We start from the raw sequence: 14,633 nt of genomic DNA on the forward strand, positions 1-14,633 counted from the left end.
GAGCCCCCCGCCTGGGCCCCGATGAGTAACTCCCGCAACAACCGGGTGATGGTGGAAGGGGTCGGGGCGCGGGTGGTGCGCGGCCCGGACTGGAAGTGGGGGAAGCAGGACGGCGGCGAGGGCCATGTGGGCACCGTGCGGAGCTTCGAGAGCCCCGAAGAGGTGGTGGTGGTGTGGGACAACGGCACGGCCGCCAACTACCGCTGCTCGGGGGCCTACGACCTGCGCATCCTGGACAGCGCGCCCACCGGTAAGGCCGCGCGAGGCCCGGGGAGCGGCGGGGCGGGCGCGGGCGAACGGAAGCTTGGGGGGCAGCGCTGGGCGCGCCGTCCCCGGGCCGTCTGGGCCGCCCGGCACAAAGCCCGGAACGCGGCGGACGCAGCCTCACTCCTCCCCCGGGGCTGGGGTCCGAGGGCCCGGGGGAGCCGGGTGGAGAACCCGCCGCCCAGCGAGAACTGTCTGCACCGGGCTGGCGTGGCCATCTGGCGCCCAGCTGCCGAGGGGCGTGCGGCCTCGGGTTGGTAGACAGCTCTCGCACCCCTGCCTCCTGCGACAGAGTGACTTGAACGAAGTTCAGTCTCTCAGTGCTGTTTGGGACTCGGAAAATGATTTTTCGTCTAGCTATAAAGTCTCTGCAGCAAGACGGACAGGTAGTTTGATCTCTTGAGCCACCGCTTAGTATTAAATGCTTTTTCAGGGCGAAGACAGGCGTAGGTGACGGCCGATGTTCTTTTCTGCTAGCAGCTCCTGTCGGTGAGGCGCTGCGAGCGTCTGACCCGTTCACCCGTGGAGTTAGTGTTCTTGGTTCTCTGCATTGTAGGGATCTGTTTGTTATTGACTGGAGTTTTTTATATGAGAAACTGAAGACTTGGCCTCAAAAGAAACATCTTGTTGTAATCTGTTCATTCTCACGTGGATTTAGCCTTCGTAGTTGAATCAAGTAGAAACTAGTTCAGGTTTAAAGTTGGATACTCTTAGAATTTTGAGTTCTCTGTGCTACTTGAAGTTATTGTGATGGAGCTCGAGGAAGCCTAACAAATCTTAAAGTGGGGTCATAGTTAATTCTAGCAGCAGTAAGAGAGAAATGAAAGGGGCTGGGGATTTAGCTCAGCGGCAAAAGCGCCTGCCTGGCAAGCGCAAGGTCGTGAGTTCGGTTCCTGGTACCGGAGAAGAACCAAAAAAAAAAGACTATGAGCTAGCTCGGCTTATGAACAGGTAGTTTATAAAACTGTGTATGTTAGTAGTTTTTTGAACACGAAAAGGGGCGTGTGTATGTGGTCACAAGAAAGTAAGACAAAGCACAAAAGGGACCAGCACTGTTACCAGTTTCTTGTGTGTTACTATTGCAGTCATACATGTGAACACACTGGAAACAGAAATCTGTCTGATTTTGATTTTTTGTTTTTTCTTTTCTGGTATTGGGAATTCAATTCAGTTCCTTTAAAGTGAGCTACATCCCCAGGCCTTTTTTATATTTTATTTTGAGACGGGGTATTGCCAAGTCACTAGGCAGTCCAGGCTTGAACTTGTGATCTTCCAGCTTTACTTCCCAGAGTGCTGAGATTACAAGCATGTGACACTGTATCGGGCTTTTATTCCACTACTTAAGTACGAGTGGTAATAAGCCATTTTCATTCTTTTGCACTTTCGTATCTTCTCAGTAGTTCCTCTTGGTGATTGCTGCGTCTTAGCCCATTTGTACAGGCTACTTGATTCTATCTTATTCTTTCATGGTTGTGTAGTATTCCAGTGACTGGATGCCAGTGTTTGCTTAACCAGTAATTAATTGACAGGCATTTATATTATTTACAATGATGTCTTTGTGCATATGTGCTGAGTACTGCGGAAGTGGAATTGCTGTTCCAAACCATGCACATATTTAACACTTGGATACATGTTGCCTAATTGCTCTCGGAAGACATTGTACCAGTTTACAGACCCAGCAGCAGACATGGGTGCCTGTTTGTGCACACTTTAAAAGTTTTGTTGTCATGGTAGCTCAGTCCACAGTCTGATCACAACTCAGTAGTTTGGAGGAATTTGTAAGATCAGTAATTGTAGCTTTATGGGGAAATTAGAATTTTTTTTAAAAAAATGTGTAGTTCACTATGTAGTTCAAAGGTAAAGTGAGATCCTAAACCAAAGTGACTTTTAAAAATTTCCCTGAACATTTGTTTTCTTTAGGTGAAAACGTTCAAAATCCTTTTTTCTGGCGTGTGTATATATATACATATATATATGTATATATATACATACACACACATATATATACACACGTATATATGGTTATAGTCATCCTCCCCTGCAGTAGGACGCCAGAACTTATTTTTTAAAAATCTTCTATAGTGAATTTTGAAAGGATATTAACGTCTATATGTTTTGTAATATGGTGTAACTGTCATAGTAATAGTTTCATTATCTTAATATAAGAGTAGGTGTTTTTAAGAGTTAATTTGTAGAATCGTAGTTTATTTTACAAGATAATTTAAAACATTGTTATGTGTAGCAGGTCAGCCTGTTCATCTGATTCTTTCAGCAGACATTGTATGTATTTATTTCTAGTGCTGAGGATTAAACCCAGGGCTTTATGCATGCTTTACACTGAGCTAATTCCATCCCTTAGTAAACATTTTAGAAGCACATCTAGATTCAGGATAGCCAGTCTTCATGTGAAATGTTGAAATGCTTTCTTAGCTTCTGTGGTTTAATTTCATCAGTTTTTTTCTGTTGTTGCTATTTGAGATAGGGTCTCGCTATGTAGTTTAAGCTGGCCTTGAACTCACACCGATCCCCCGGCTTCAGCCTCCTGAATTCTAGGATCACAAGTGTGCACCACTACACCCCGCTACTTTTTTTTTTCTTTTAAAAAGGATTGAGCAAACCATAATGTGTTGGCCCTGGATTTGCCCCCAGGTCTTTCATACAAATTTCAGTGTTTTTTTCTTTAAATATTTAATGTCAGTTGACATTGTATCACATTCTACAGTGTAATATCCATTGACATTATATTACATTCTACAATGTAATATTCATTGACATTGTATTACATTCTGCAAGATTTACTTTACTTATATTCAGTAACTGATACTTATTTACAGAGTAGTTAAAATTAAAGTTAACTTTCATTTTGAAATAATTTCAGGCTTACAAAAATACTGAAAAATTAGAGTTCCCTTCTGTTTATTACCCATCTTCTTCAGATCTTAGTATCTTACTGTAATTTTTTGAAACCTAAAAATTAGTGCTACTATGACAGTACTAAGTAATCTATTAACCCTATTCAGATTTTACCAGTTGTCCCACTAATGATCTTTTTTGTGGTCTGTGGTCATATGTTGTTGTAGTCTTCTCCAGTTTGGGCCAGTTCCTCACTCTTCGATGACTTAGATACTACCTAGTAATCGTGTAGACTGTTTCTCAAATTGGGTTTGTGGGATGTTTCTTCACCACTAAGTTCAGACTGTGTATTTTGGGCAAGAGTGCCATAGAAATGATACTTTGTCCTTCCTAGTGCATCTTATCAGAAGGTACTTAATATCCTTTTATCTCATTAGTAAGAGTGTTAACTTGGCTGAGTCACCAGCAGGATTATCCAGTATTGTTTTTTCCAGTATGAAAGAGGCAAATGTTATCTTACATATTTTCGTGCAAACACTTCTGACCACAGGAAGCTCCTGAGAGGGTTTTGGGGATTCCCTTAGGGGTTCAAGAACCACACTGAAAAAATGTGGATCAGAAGAACAAATAAATGAACTGTGCATATTTGTACAATGGAGTAATAGTAGTAAAAGAGAAAGTTAATATTAAGCAATAAAGTTGCAGAAGAAAGCCTGTCATGTTAATGCTAACAGGTCTGAGCTCTGAATGCTAATGGCTGTCAGCCCTTAGGTTTAATGGCCCTCTGGAGTGGGCAGTTACTGGCATTGTTTGGAAGCTCTTCTAGTGACCAGAGATGGCAACTCTTGTCAGCTGTGTTGCTCTTAGTAACTTCCCGGCTACTAACTACCCTCTGTGTTACCAGACCCAACTTGTGCTGATTGCCCTTGGTGCCAGAGGCTTTTGGTGTTACCATTTCTTAGTGTACCAGCTCAGCCTGCTCTACCCTAAGTAGGAATTGTGAGTAGGCAAGTATGCCATCCAGAGAGGCTCTTTTGGGACTTACGCTACAGCATTAGGAGGAGCAGTGCAGGGACTGATGGGGGAGATTGCTTATGTAAAAGGCAGGCTCATGCCTGTGCAGTATCTTGCCATCTAACTGCAGACTTTCTTAATCATGGGTGGGGTAGGGGGCTCTTCTGCCACCTAAAAGAGAATGGTTGTAGAGGGATGGAATCATTTGGGATGGACCCTCGGCTGAGGCTTGCTGAACCAGAGCAAAAGTTTCCCAGAGCAGCCATGGGGTATCTGATATAGCTGTGGCTGGCTATGAGGAGTTTGGGACAGCTAGAGAAAAAGTAGAAAGTAGCTTGTGGGGAGCGTGGGGCCCTTTTTTCCTGTCCAGGCTGTGTGCTGTGTTTTGTAGGCCTGCATCCCTGGCCTCTACCCAACGGATACAGTAGCATCCTTTCTCTCATGATAATTACACTATTGCTGGGCACCGTAAATGTCCCCTGAATGGGGGTGCGGAATTGCCCTTGGTTGAGACTCACTGACCTGGGGAAGGTGTGTGTGTGTGGTGAAAGTATGCCAAAAGGTAATCACAAACACCAAAGGAGTGGACAGCTTTACTGTGAAGAGAGTGGCATACAGCTGGTGGAAGTGAAGCAGGACTTTAACTGTTCTGCAATGCATTGTGTTTTAAACTGAGTGGCGGCTACACAGGTGTTTGTTGGATTTGTATGTGTTCGGTATATTTTATAGTTAAAAAAAAAAGACATGGTGTTATGGTACTTACCAGAAGTGTAAGATTTTAATTTGATTTTAATTCTTCTCTACTTACATCCACATTATGTGAACTTAAAATTTATTGCAGCGTGTTTGGGAATTAAGAAATGGGTAATTTTTGGGCAAGGAATACAGCTCAGTGGTGAATGCTGGCCTAGCATTCATGAGGTACTGAGTTTAGTACCCATTACTGCAAAACCAAGCAAACAGATGAAACTTTCTGAAGCATAGAAATTAAAAAAAAAGAGAGAGAGAGAGAGAAGTGGGTACTTTTCAACATAAAATGGTTTGAAACTTTTCTGAAAGTTAAGGTTTCTGGAGTAGTTGGATCATTTTCAGTTTTTCTGATATCCTTTTACCACATGTTGGAGATTTTATCTGGGAGTAAATGTGTGGATGTAAAATATTTTGGCATATAAGCTTTATTTTGTTCTTTCAGGAGACACATCATATGTTTGAATTTATGTTCTAGGATAGTCCAAACTTTAGGAAAAAGAGTGCATGGTATATATTCAAATAGTATTATTTTGTCTAATAATTAGACAAAATAACTTTTGTCTAATTTGTAAATAAAAATATAGTGAAAATACATGAGTTTCTTAGTTTGATGTTAATTTTGTGAAGTCTGTAATAGAATAGGTATAGTTGATTTTGTATTTAGTTACTGATTGTTACAGTAATTGGGAAAAAGTATGTTACTTATGTTTATTTTGTGACCGTTTGATCACAGTATTATTACTAAAGAGTATGAAAACATGAATTTGGATTTCTTATTAAGATTGTTTTTGGTGTGTGTAACAAAGAAGAGGTAAAGAAAGTATTCAAAGCTAGCTTCTGATCATAGTCAGTCCCCACTGTTTTGGGCATCTCTTTGTCCTTTTCTTCCAGTCCTAGCAAAGAATATTTCTCAGGTCACATCGGGAAAATTTCCTGAGATGTTTGTATTCATTTGAAGGTTTCAAAATGCTGACCCTAGATAAAGAAAGTAAGAAAGGGAGTAATAATCCTCACTTCCTTTTCTGAGGTCCCCTATTCTCCTGTGGACCTGTTTTTAGAACTGTAGAAGAAAAGCAGGGGCAGAACCTTGGGAGAACATAGGACCTGGGTGAACAGTGTTTGGCGAACAGAACACCAGACCTGGAGGAGATGAGGGTGCGCAAGGCGGTTCTTGCTAGAGACATCTGCGAGGAAAGCTTGCTTTCCCTATAGAGCCTGCTCATCCTGAACACTTCTGTGAAATGACTTTTCCTTTTTATCTCCATCTGCTAAAACAGTGTTTTAAATGGTAGAAATCCATCCAGTGGAATGTGTTTTTTTCCTTTACTTTTCTTTTTCTTTCTTTTTTTTTTTTTTTTTTTTTGATTACTAGGGATTGAATCCAGAGCCCTTGATGCTAAGAAGCACAGATGCTCTTGTCACCTCAGTAAGTCAGCTAGTGGACTTCTGTGTTACTGCTCACAACTAGTAAGGACCCAGGTCACCCAGGGACCTTCTAATAGTGTGCCTTCTGGTTCAGTGGGTGTGTGATTGTGCAGGGTGTTCTCATAAGCTTCCAGTGATGTGCCCATGGCCAGCTTCTGGACACACTGACTAGTCAGTCAGGTACTGAGTGACTGTGTACTGAGATGCCCAGGTTCTGATTTCTCCTTTCCCCTTAGCAGCTTTTAGATGTCTCTAAAATAGACTGGCATTCTTAGGAAGAAGAGTATGCACAAAGCGATACAGGAACATGTAGCAGCCCTCAAATGTATGTATTTTTGCAAGTGTGATGCTGTCTTAATGTATGTTACTGGTTCTGTCTTTAGTCTCATCCCTCTGATTAGACTAGATGCTTCTGTTTGAATGTGCTCCTGGGTGGCCACCCAGCAGGGTCTCCTCCCGCCCTTTTTGATTGCTGGCCAGCCTGATCTCAGAGCACTGTGTTTCCACCTACCCACTGAGGAATGCTGTCTTGTAATGATTTTTTGCACTAAATTACTAGTTTGAGGGAAAGGCATATTATTTTACTTGTACCTGTATCTTTTAGGAGAGCTATGGCTGTGAGTAAATACTTTCTGAATAAAATGTGTTTTTTCAAAGAGCCTTTCTCTCATTTGATCTGAGTAAGAGGTGTTATCCTAAGACAGAAAAAGTGACTGAGGCTCACTTAGGGAGATTAAGAAATTTGTTCAGTCCCAAAGCTGGTGAGTGGCAGATAGTTGGGAGGCACAGCCAGCTTGTTGCGTTTCTCCTTTATTCCCTCTTCCACTCACAGTTCAGTAGTTCAGAGATGACTGCCATCTGGAATGCTTTTCATATGGGAAAATTGGCTACAAAATGTAAATCACCAATTTAGAAATGACACTCATGGTACATCTACTGCAAATTGGCAGGTACTCTTTTTTTAATCCTGTAATTTTCATTTTCTTTTAATGATTATTTCAAAATGCATTTCAATAATAAATGTCTTCATGGTTATTTTTAAAAATTTAGAAATAAATTTTTAAAGAGTTATGCACAATTCTCTGTGCCCAGAGAAAACTACTTTGATATATTTTTTCCAGTTTCTTTTTAGTCACTGTGGATTTTCAGAAAATTAGTTCTACATTTCCCCACAAACACCAAAATTCAAACATGTTCCAAGTCCCTTGTAGGAGATGGTGTGGTATTTGCCTGTACCCCATGCTCATCCTTTTGTATACTTGAAGTATTTCTGGGTAACTTACAATACCCAGTACGGTATAAGTGCTATGTAAACAGTTGTTATTGTTTGGGGGAATAATGATAAGTACAATCTGTCTGTTCAATACAGACGCAAGTTTTTTTCCTAATTCTGATCCATGGTTAGTTGAAGCCATGAATGCAGTGTAGTATAGTTTTGTTTCATGCTTTTTTTGTATTTGACATGTATGCTTTCTATTTGCTTTATAAATAATGCAGTCTGTACTTCTTATGTGATAAAAAAAGTGACAAATATTTTTATGCCTTAAACTTACTCACTTGCAGGGAAATCTATATGTGTATTCATGTTTTCATTGCCAAAGGTATACCACATGTGCTGTTCTTCAGTTTTCCTTTTTTGTGTACTTCGTTTTGATCATCTTTTCATGCCAACGCATGAGAATCTTACTTTTTTTTAGTAGGTACATAATATTTATTCATTCTTTTTTTTTCCTTTTGTGTTACTAAGGTGCATAACGCTTGAACTTGGGGCCTTTTTACATCCCTAGCGCTTGAAATTTTTTTTAGACAGAGTTTTGCTAGGTCAAGTTATCCATGCTGGTCTTGAGCTTGTTATTTGTCTGCCGCACCCACCCAGAGTGCTGGCGTAATAGGGGCGTGCTGCCATACCTGGCTAGGTACATAGTATTTATTTATTTTGATACATAGTATTTAATAGTTGAAATGTGTTTTGTTTAACCATTCTCCTTTATATTCCCTTTTTTTCTGTCCTTTTTAAACAGTGGTTCAATAAGTATTTTATGTATGTATATGTCTTTATGGACTTGTAGCTTTTTTGTTAACTTATTATAGGAATTTCTTTTGTAAATGATAGGATTAAATGTTGTCTTCACTCATTTTGAGACTGTCATTTAATAGTGGAGTTTGACTTGTTCATATTTATTGTGATAACTGATAAATTTTTACTGCTATTTGCTTTTACTTTCATGCATTTTTTTTCTTAGTGAGTTAGAAATTTGATCACCTTTTTTCTGTTCTGCTACAGGTTACCCTTTAATACTTAACAAACTGAAGTATTGGTTCTTCTATGCACTATGCATGTAGAAAGCTAAGCAGTCTTTTTAATTTCCTCTGCTCCATGCTTGTTACAATCTCTATTGTCCTTGTTTTATGGAAATTACTAGGAAAATTAGTCCCAAATAGTTTGCATTGCTTTTTCTTTTCCTGCTCCCCATAAATAGATGATCCTTTTTGTGTTTTAGAATATGCCTTTTTTTTGATACAGGGTCTCGCTACATAGTTCAGGCTGGCCTTGAACTCACTGTGTAGCCCAGGATAGCCTTAAACCTGCCTCAGCCTCCTGAGTGCTGGAAGTATAGGCATGTGCTAATGTACTACCGTGTCTGGCCTAGAATTTGCTCTTTTTTTTTTTTTTTTTTTTAATGTCATTTGGGCTGGCCTTGAACTCACTATGTAGCCCACGCTGGCCTCAAACTTGCAGCAGTCTTTCTGCCTCAGTCTCCTGAATGCTGGGATTACAGGTGTGCACCAAACATGCCTGGTGCAAATTTGCTCTTAAAATTGCATTTAGCTATCAGGGAATGCAGGGTCATGCTTGTAATCCGAGCCAGTCAGATGATTGAGTCAGGAAGGCTACAAGTTCAAATCAAGGCTAGCCTGAGCATTTTAACAATTCAGTGTGAGACCTTGTTTGAAAATAAAAAAAGGGTTGAGGATGTAGTTTAGTGTGAAGATCCTAGATTCGACCCCCAGTATTGCAAATTAAATAAATTAAAAAATAGATTCCAGAGGTCTTGGCATTTGTTTACAGTTAGTAGCCTGAGGCAGGAGGGTCATAAGTTTGAGTCCAACCTCTACAATTTAGTGAGACCCTGTCTCAGAATAAAAGTGGTGGAGCACACTTGTAGTCCCAGCACTCTGGAGGCTGAGGCAGGAGGATCCCTGTGAGGTCAAGGCCAGCCTGGTTCACATACTGAGTTCAGGACCACCCTGAATAACATAGTGAGACTCTGTCTCAAAAAAAAAAAAAAAATGGTGGGAATGTAGCTTAGTGTCAAGGCTCAGGATTCCAGTCTTCCCCAGTACCACCAAGGAGAAAGAAAGCATTAAATTTGGCAGCTATTTTATTTTATTTTATTAACGCTTTTTTGTTTGTTTATCTTTTTGAGACAGGATTTCATTAAGCAATTCAGGCTGGCCTTGAACTCACTTTGTAGCCCAGGCTAGCCTCAAACTTGTACCGATTCTCCTGTCTCAGCTTCCTAAGTGCTGGGAGCTGAGATTATAGGCATGCACCACCACGTCCGTCAGACAGTTATTTTATTAATAATTAACTGGATTTAAAATTTTAGTACTGAGCCGGGTGCAGTTGTGTCTGTAGTCTGCATTGCTGTGAGGCTGAGGCATGAACATCGCTTGAGCCTGGAAGGTCAGGACTAGCCTGGGCAGCACAGCAACAGCCTATTTCGAGAAGAAAAAAACTCGCAAATTTTAGTGCTTTCGTATTTTTGTTTCTTGTATCTCATGTCATTTTCTTTTTTAAGGGGAAATTCCTTTTTCTTTTTTCTCTCTCTTTTTTTTTTTTTTTGGTTTTTTTCTGGTACCGGGAACTGAACTCACGACCTTGCGCTTGCCAGGCAGGCGCTTTTGCCGCTGAGCTAAATCCCCAGCCCCTTTTTTCTCTCTTTTAAAGATGTAAGTACTTTGAATCCTTGGAGGCCTTAAAATTGCTTTATCCTACCCCCAAGCTTGAATGATAATTTGATTGTGTCCATTTCTGTCCTGAAAGTCCTTTGTGTTAAAACCTCATCTCTGTTCTGTTACCTTCTGTATTTAGTGTTGAAGATAGTCTTATGCTAGTTCATACAGTGATTATTTGATAACTTAATGTAAGACTGTTAAACATTCATGATTTGTTTTTATGCATTATGTAGTAGGTAATTCATTATATATTTACTTTCCTGTAAGAATATGTATCAGTCTGTAAGAATATGTATCAGTGTTAGGGTTTTTGCTGTTAAAGCAGTTAATTGAGCTGCATATGCGGTGTCAGATCCTCCAGCCTGAGCTGTTTAGTCCCTCAAGGCACTACTTGAGTCCTTCCGCTCCTTTAGTAGTTGCAGGTATGTTAGCTGAAATCTCAGTCACTCCATACTCTTGAAGCCAAGCTCTGTCTTTGGCAGAAGGCATGGCATTGTCATATCTTTCAACTATCAGATGGTACTTAGTATTCAGATTCCTGAAATCTCACCTCATTTTAACAACCCCTTCCCCGCAACAGGAATCAAACTCATGACATTGCGCTTGCCAGGCAGGCCCTGTGCCGCTGAGCTAAATCCCTAGCCCTTAACATTTCTTTTATAAGGAAAAGTGGCTCTGTAATACTTAACTGTTTGTATGGTCAGGGGTAATATGAGTTATTGTGGGATACGGAGCTTGCAGATACAGAGGGCAGACTGTTCTTTTTCTGTCCCATTTACCAGGTAAACAAAATTTTCCATTGAAATTGAGCTGGCACTTCGCATCTTTTACAGTACTACTCAGGTCTTACAAATTGATTAGAAGGTACTTAGCTTTTGAACAAATTAAAAATACACTGAATTTAAAATTAAGTTAAAAGTATTTTCTCGTAGGGATACAGACAGGAGAATTTATTGGCAATATACCTCATTTTCAGTATTAACAGCTATATCAAGATGGAAACATTTTGAAAATCAGTTTTCACATTGCTAGGTCTGGTTTCTTGGAGGCAGCATTTAATTTTTCATCTATTGTCCCACATCACCTTTACCAAAATTAAGTAGGGGCAAATTAAATAGGCATAATTAAAATATTTTCTAAGCACGCCACTGACAACTACTACTCATCATAGGAAAAGTACAGTTTTAAGACACTATGATTTTATTTTTGTAAGAACATGGAAGGTGTCCTTACTTTTCTACTTAAGCACTTTAAGATACTCTTTTATACATTAGGATACATGCCACAGTTTGCCTAAGTAACCACACAAAAGCTGCAGCTCAGCAGCTGCTCCTGTCAACCCTTAGGGGCTCAAACTCCTCCCCTGCAGTGATCTTTGCTTTCCAAGTATGATGCCAGGGTGCTAGTGTCCATTGGCTAATTTGCAATTAGTAACACTTAAATTTCTTTTTTTTGGTAACACTTAAATTTCATTCTTAGGGGGAAAAGTAAACATGAAAGTAGAAGTGTTAAAGTCTGGAATCTTTTATTCAGAATGCTTGGGACAGAGTTTATAGCTTTTGGATTTTAGAGCCATTATGTTATGTGCTTGCCACATTACACACTCTGAGGTCCACAGCAGCATCCTGTAGTCAGATTACATTAATATTTCTGCAGTGGAGCATTTGAGTAATTCCAAGGGATAAACAGTGTGTACTGTACAGTATGTCCCTTCTTGTTTTATCAGGTCAGGGCTTACCACTGAGTTTCCTGCTAACTTACAAAAAATGAGTTTTTAAAAGATTTAATTCTTTTTTTTTGTTTTTTGCGAGTGGTTCTTTTATGTTGCTTAGGCTGGTCCTGATCTTATGGCCTCAAGTGACCCTCTCAGCTTAGTCTCTTAAGTAGTTGGGAGTACTGGTGTATACCAACATGCTGGGGTAGTTCTTTCATTTGTGTTTAATTCTGAAGTTACACATAAGAGCTTGTGGACAGATAAGAGATTTTCTTTTGCATTTAAAGGATCATTTGTATCTTCTGGATAATGCACCTCATTTTGGACACCATTGCTGGAAGTCACCAAACAGGAGTTTGTGTACTTTAAATTCTTGTAGGAACCTTCATCCATCCATCCTTGTAAGCCATTTCTTCACTCACAAACTTCAGCCAAGACTTGTGGTGCATGCCTGTAATCCCAGCACTTGGGAGGCTGAGGTAGGAAGATCTCCAAGAGTTGAAGGCCAGCCTGGGCTACATGCGAATTTAAAGCTGGACTGAACTACATAGTGAGATCCTGTCTCAAAAAAAAAAGCTGAAACAGACTTTGGTATCGCACCTTTTAGCTTGCCCCCCACCTTTGTTTTTTAAGACTGTCTCGATATGTAGGTCAGGCCATCCTTGAACTCAGCATGTACCCCAGGACAGCCTGGAACTTGTGATCTTTTTGTTTCAGCCTCCTGTGTGCTGGGATTACAGGTTTGCGCCACATCCCTGGTTTAGGGGTGGACTTTTTCTTTTTTTGAGACAGGGTCTCAATATGTATCTCAGGCTGGCCTTGAACTCACTGTGTGGTCCAGGGGGCTTCAGACTCAGTCCTCCTGTTTTAGCCTCCCAAGTGCTAGGTTTACAAGTGTGTACCACCACACCCAGTGCACTTTTGTCTTCGATGATAATTTTGTTCTTTTAAAAAATGCAAGAGATAGGTGGGTACTTTTTAATATGAAAAGCAATCACCTGACTTGAGGGAGTTTTTCAGGGTTATTGGCAATAATAAATCCTAAGAACTTGGAACTGTGGTATCTTACATTATAGTGTCTTGCTTGTCCTTCGATCCCCCATCTCTTTATAGGCACTGGTGGAAAATGCGATAGTTTAGAACTCCCGATGGATTGAGGATCATGGTGTTTGTTTACTCAGTCTTGATTTTGCCTGCTGAGCCTGTTGGCTAGGGGAGCGGGTAAACATTTACAGAGCTCATCTTGTGTCAGGTGCTGGTAACTTTCCTGTACTGTACTTTTATCTCATCCAGCCCTCAGAAGAACGTTGTTTGGTGGAGTGCACTTTCCTGAGAAACAGGAGCTGAGAGATGGACTGACTTGCCTAAGGCCTCACAAGTGACATTTGGTGGTGGAGGTCTGGCATTCTTTGCCTCCCCATGCACTTCGAACTGTAATTCTTCACTTATAAAATAAAATTGGAGTAGGTCATAGTGTACAGGTGTTTTACTTCTAAAATGAATGTTTTGGCCAGTAGTTGGAAGTACATCAAAATCTTTTTTTAAAACTATAATTGGCAGCTTTGTTAGTTACTATGTTTTTTATTAGCATATATCTGCAATATGTACTGATTACATTTATCACAGGGAGTTGGTGCCTGCACGTAACGTATTTTTTTCTTTTTGCATAACGTATTTTAATTTTTAAAATTTTTGCATCCCCTCCCTGCTCCTTTGAACTCTCTCAGTCCCCTTCCCATTTGCAAACGTGTATTTTCATCATTTTTCCCCTTTAATTCTTTTCTTCCCCACTCCTTTCTCCTTCCCTTTTATTTTGCTCTTTATTTATAATTTTGGTTTCTCATATTAGAGAAACCGTGAGATGTTTAAGATTATTTGTATGATTTATTTCACTTAATACGGTCTCAAGCTGCATCTGTTTACCTATGAACGCGGCACACTTATCCTCCTTTAAAGGCAGAGTAGTACTCCATTGTGTATAGGTGTGGTTGTTCATCTATTGATAGGCATGTAGTCCAAGATTCAGCTGTTACAAATTGTTCTGCTATAAACACAGATACGGTTGTATTCCTGTAATATGATGAGTTTAACTCTCTTCAGGGAGATACATAGAAGGGGAGTAGCTGGGTCAAATGAAATTTCCATTTTTAATTTTTTGAAGAATCTCCACACTGAATTCCACTGTGGTTGTATTAGTTTACATTCTCACCAACAGCGTAGAAGGGTTTGTTTTCCCCACATCCTGGCCAGCATTTGTTGTCTGATTTTTTAATGACAGCCATTCTTTCTGGATTAAGTTGGTATCTCAGTGTTGTTTTAATTTGCATTTCTTGAATGGCTGGTGCTGTTGAACATTTTTTTCAGGTATTAGGCATTTGTACTTCTCCTAAATGTCCATTTCAGTTGCTTATTTTTTGGTTGGGCCTTTATTTGGGGTTGGGGAGTAGATAAAATTCTTAATTTTAATTTAGCCTCATTAATTTTTAAAACTCATTAATTTGCCAGGTGTGATGGTGCACGCCTGTAATCCCAGCACGCGAGAGGCTGAGGCAGGAGGATTGTTGCGAGTTCGAGACCAGCCCGGGTTACAAAGTGAGCTCAAGGCCAACCTGAACTGCATAGCGAGACCCTGTCTCAAAAAGACAAAAAAAAA

General features: G+C 40.2%; 1 protein-coding gene across 1 annotated transcript in view; it reads left to right on the forward strand.

Moving 5' to 3' along the window:
* Mib1 (mindbomb E3 ubiquitin protein ligase 1) overlaps positions 1-14,633 on the forward strand; it is a 110,269-nt gene continuing 95,636 nt past the window's right edge. Inside the window, exon 1 of the mRNA XM_005372691.2 lies at positions 1-250. Coding sequence (XP_005372748.1) covers positions 22-250 — 229 coding nt within the window. The 5' untranslated portion in view covers positions 1-21. The remainder of the gene's footprint in view (positions 251-14,633) is intronic.

Source organism: Chinchilla lanigera, unplaced genomic scaffold (assembly GCF_000276665.1).
Source record: "Chinchilla lanigera isolate Chin_1 unplaced genomic scaffold, ChiLan1.0 scaffold00001, whole genome shotgun sequence".
In the NCBI taxonomy this organism is placed as follows: Eukaryota; Metazoa; Chordata; class Mammalia; order Rodentia; family Chinchillidae; genus Chinchilla; species Chinchilla lanigera.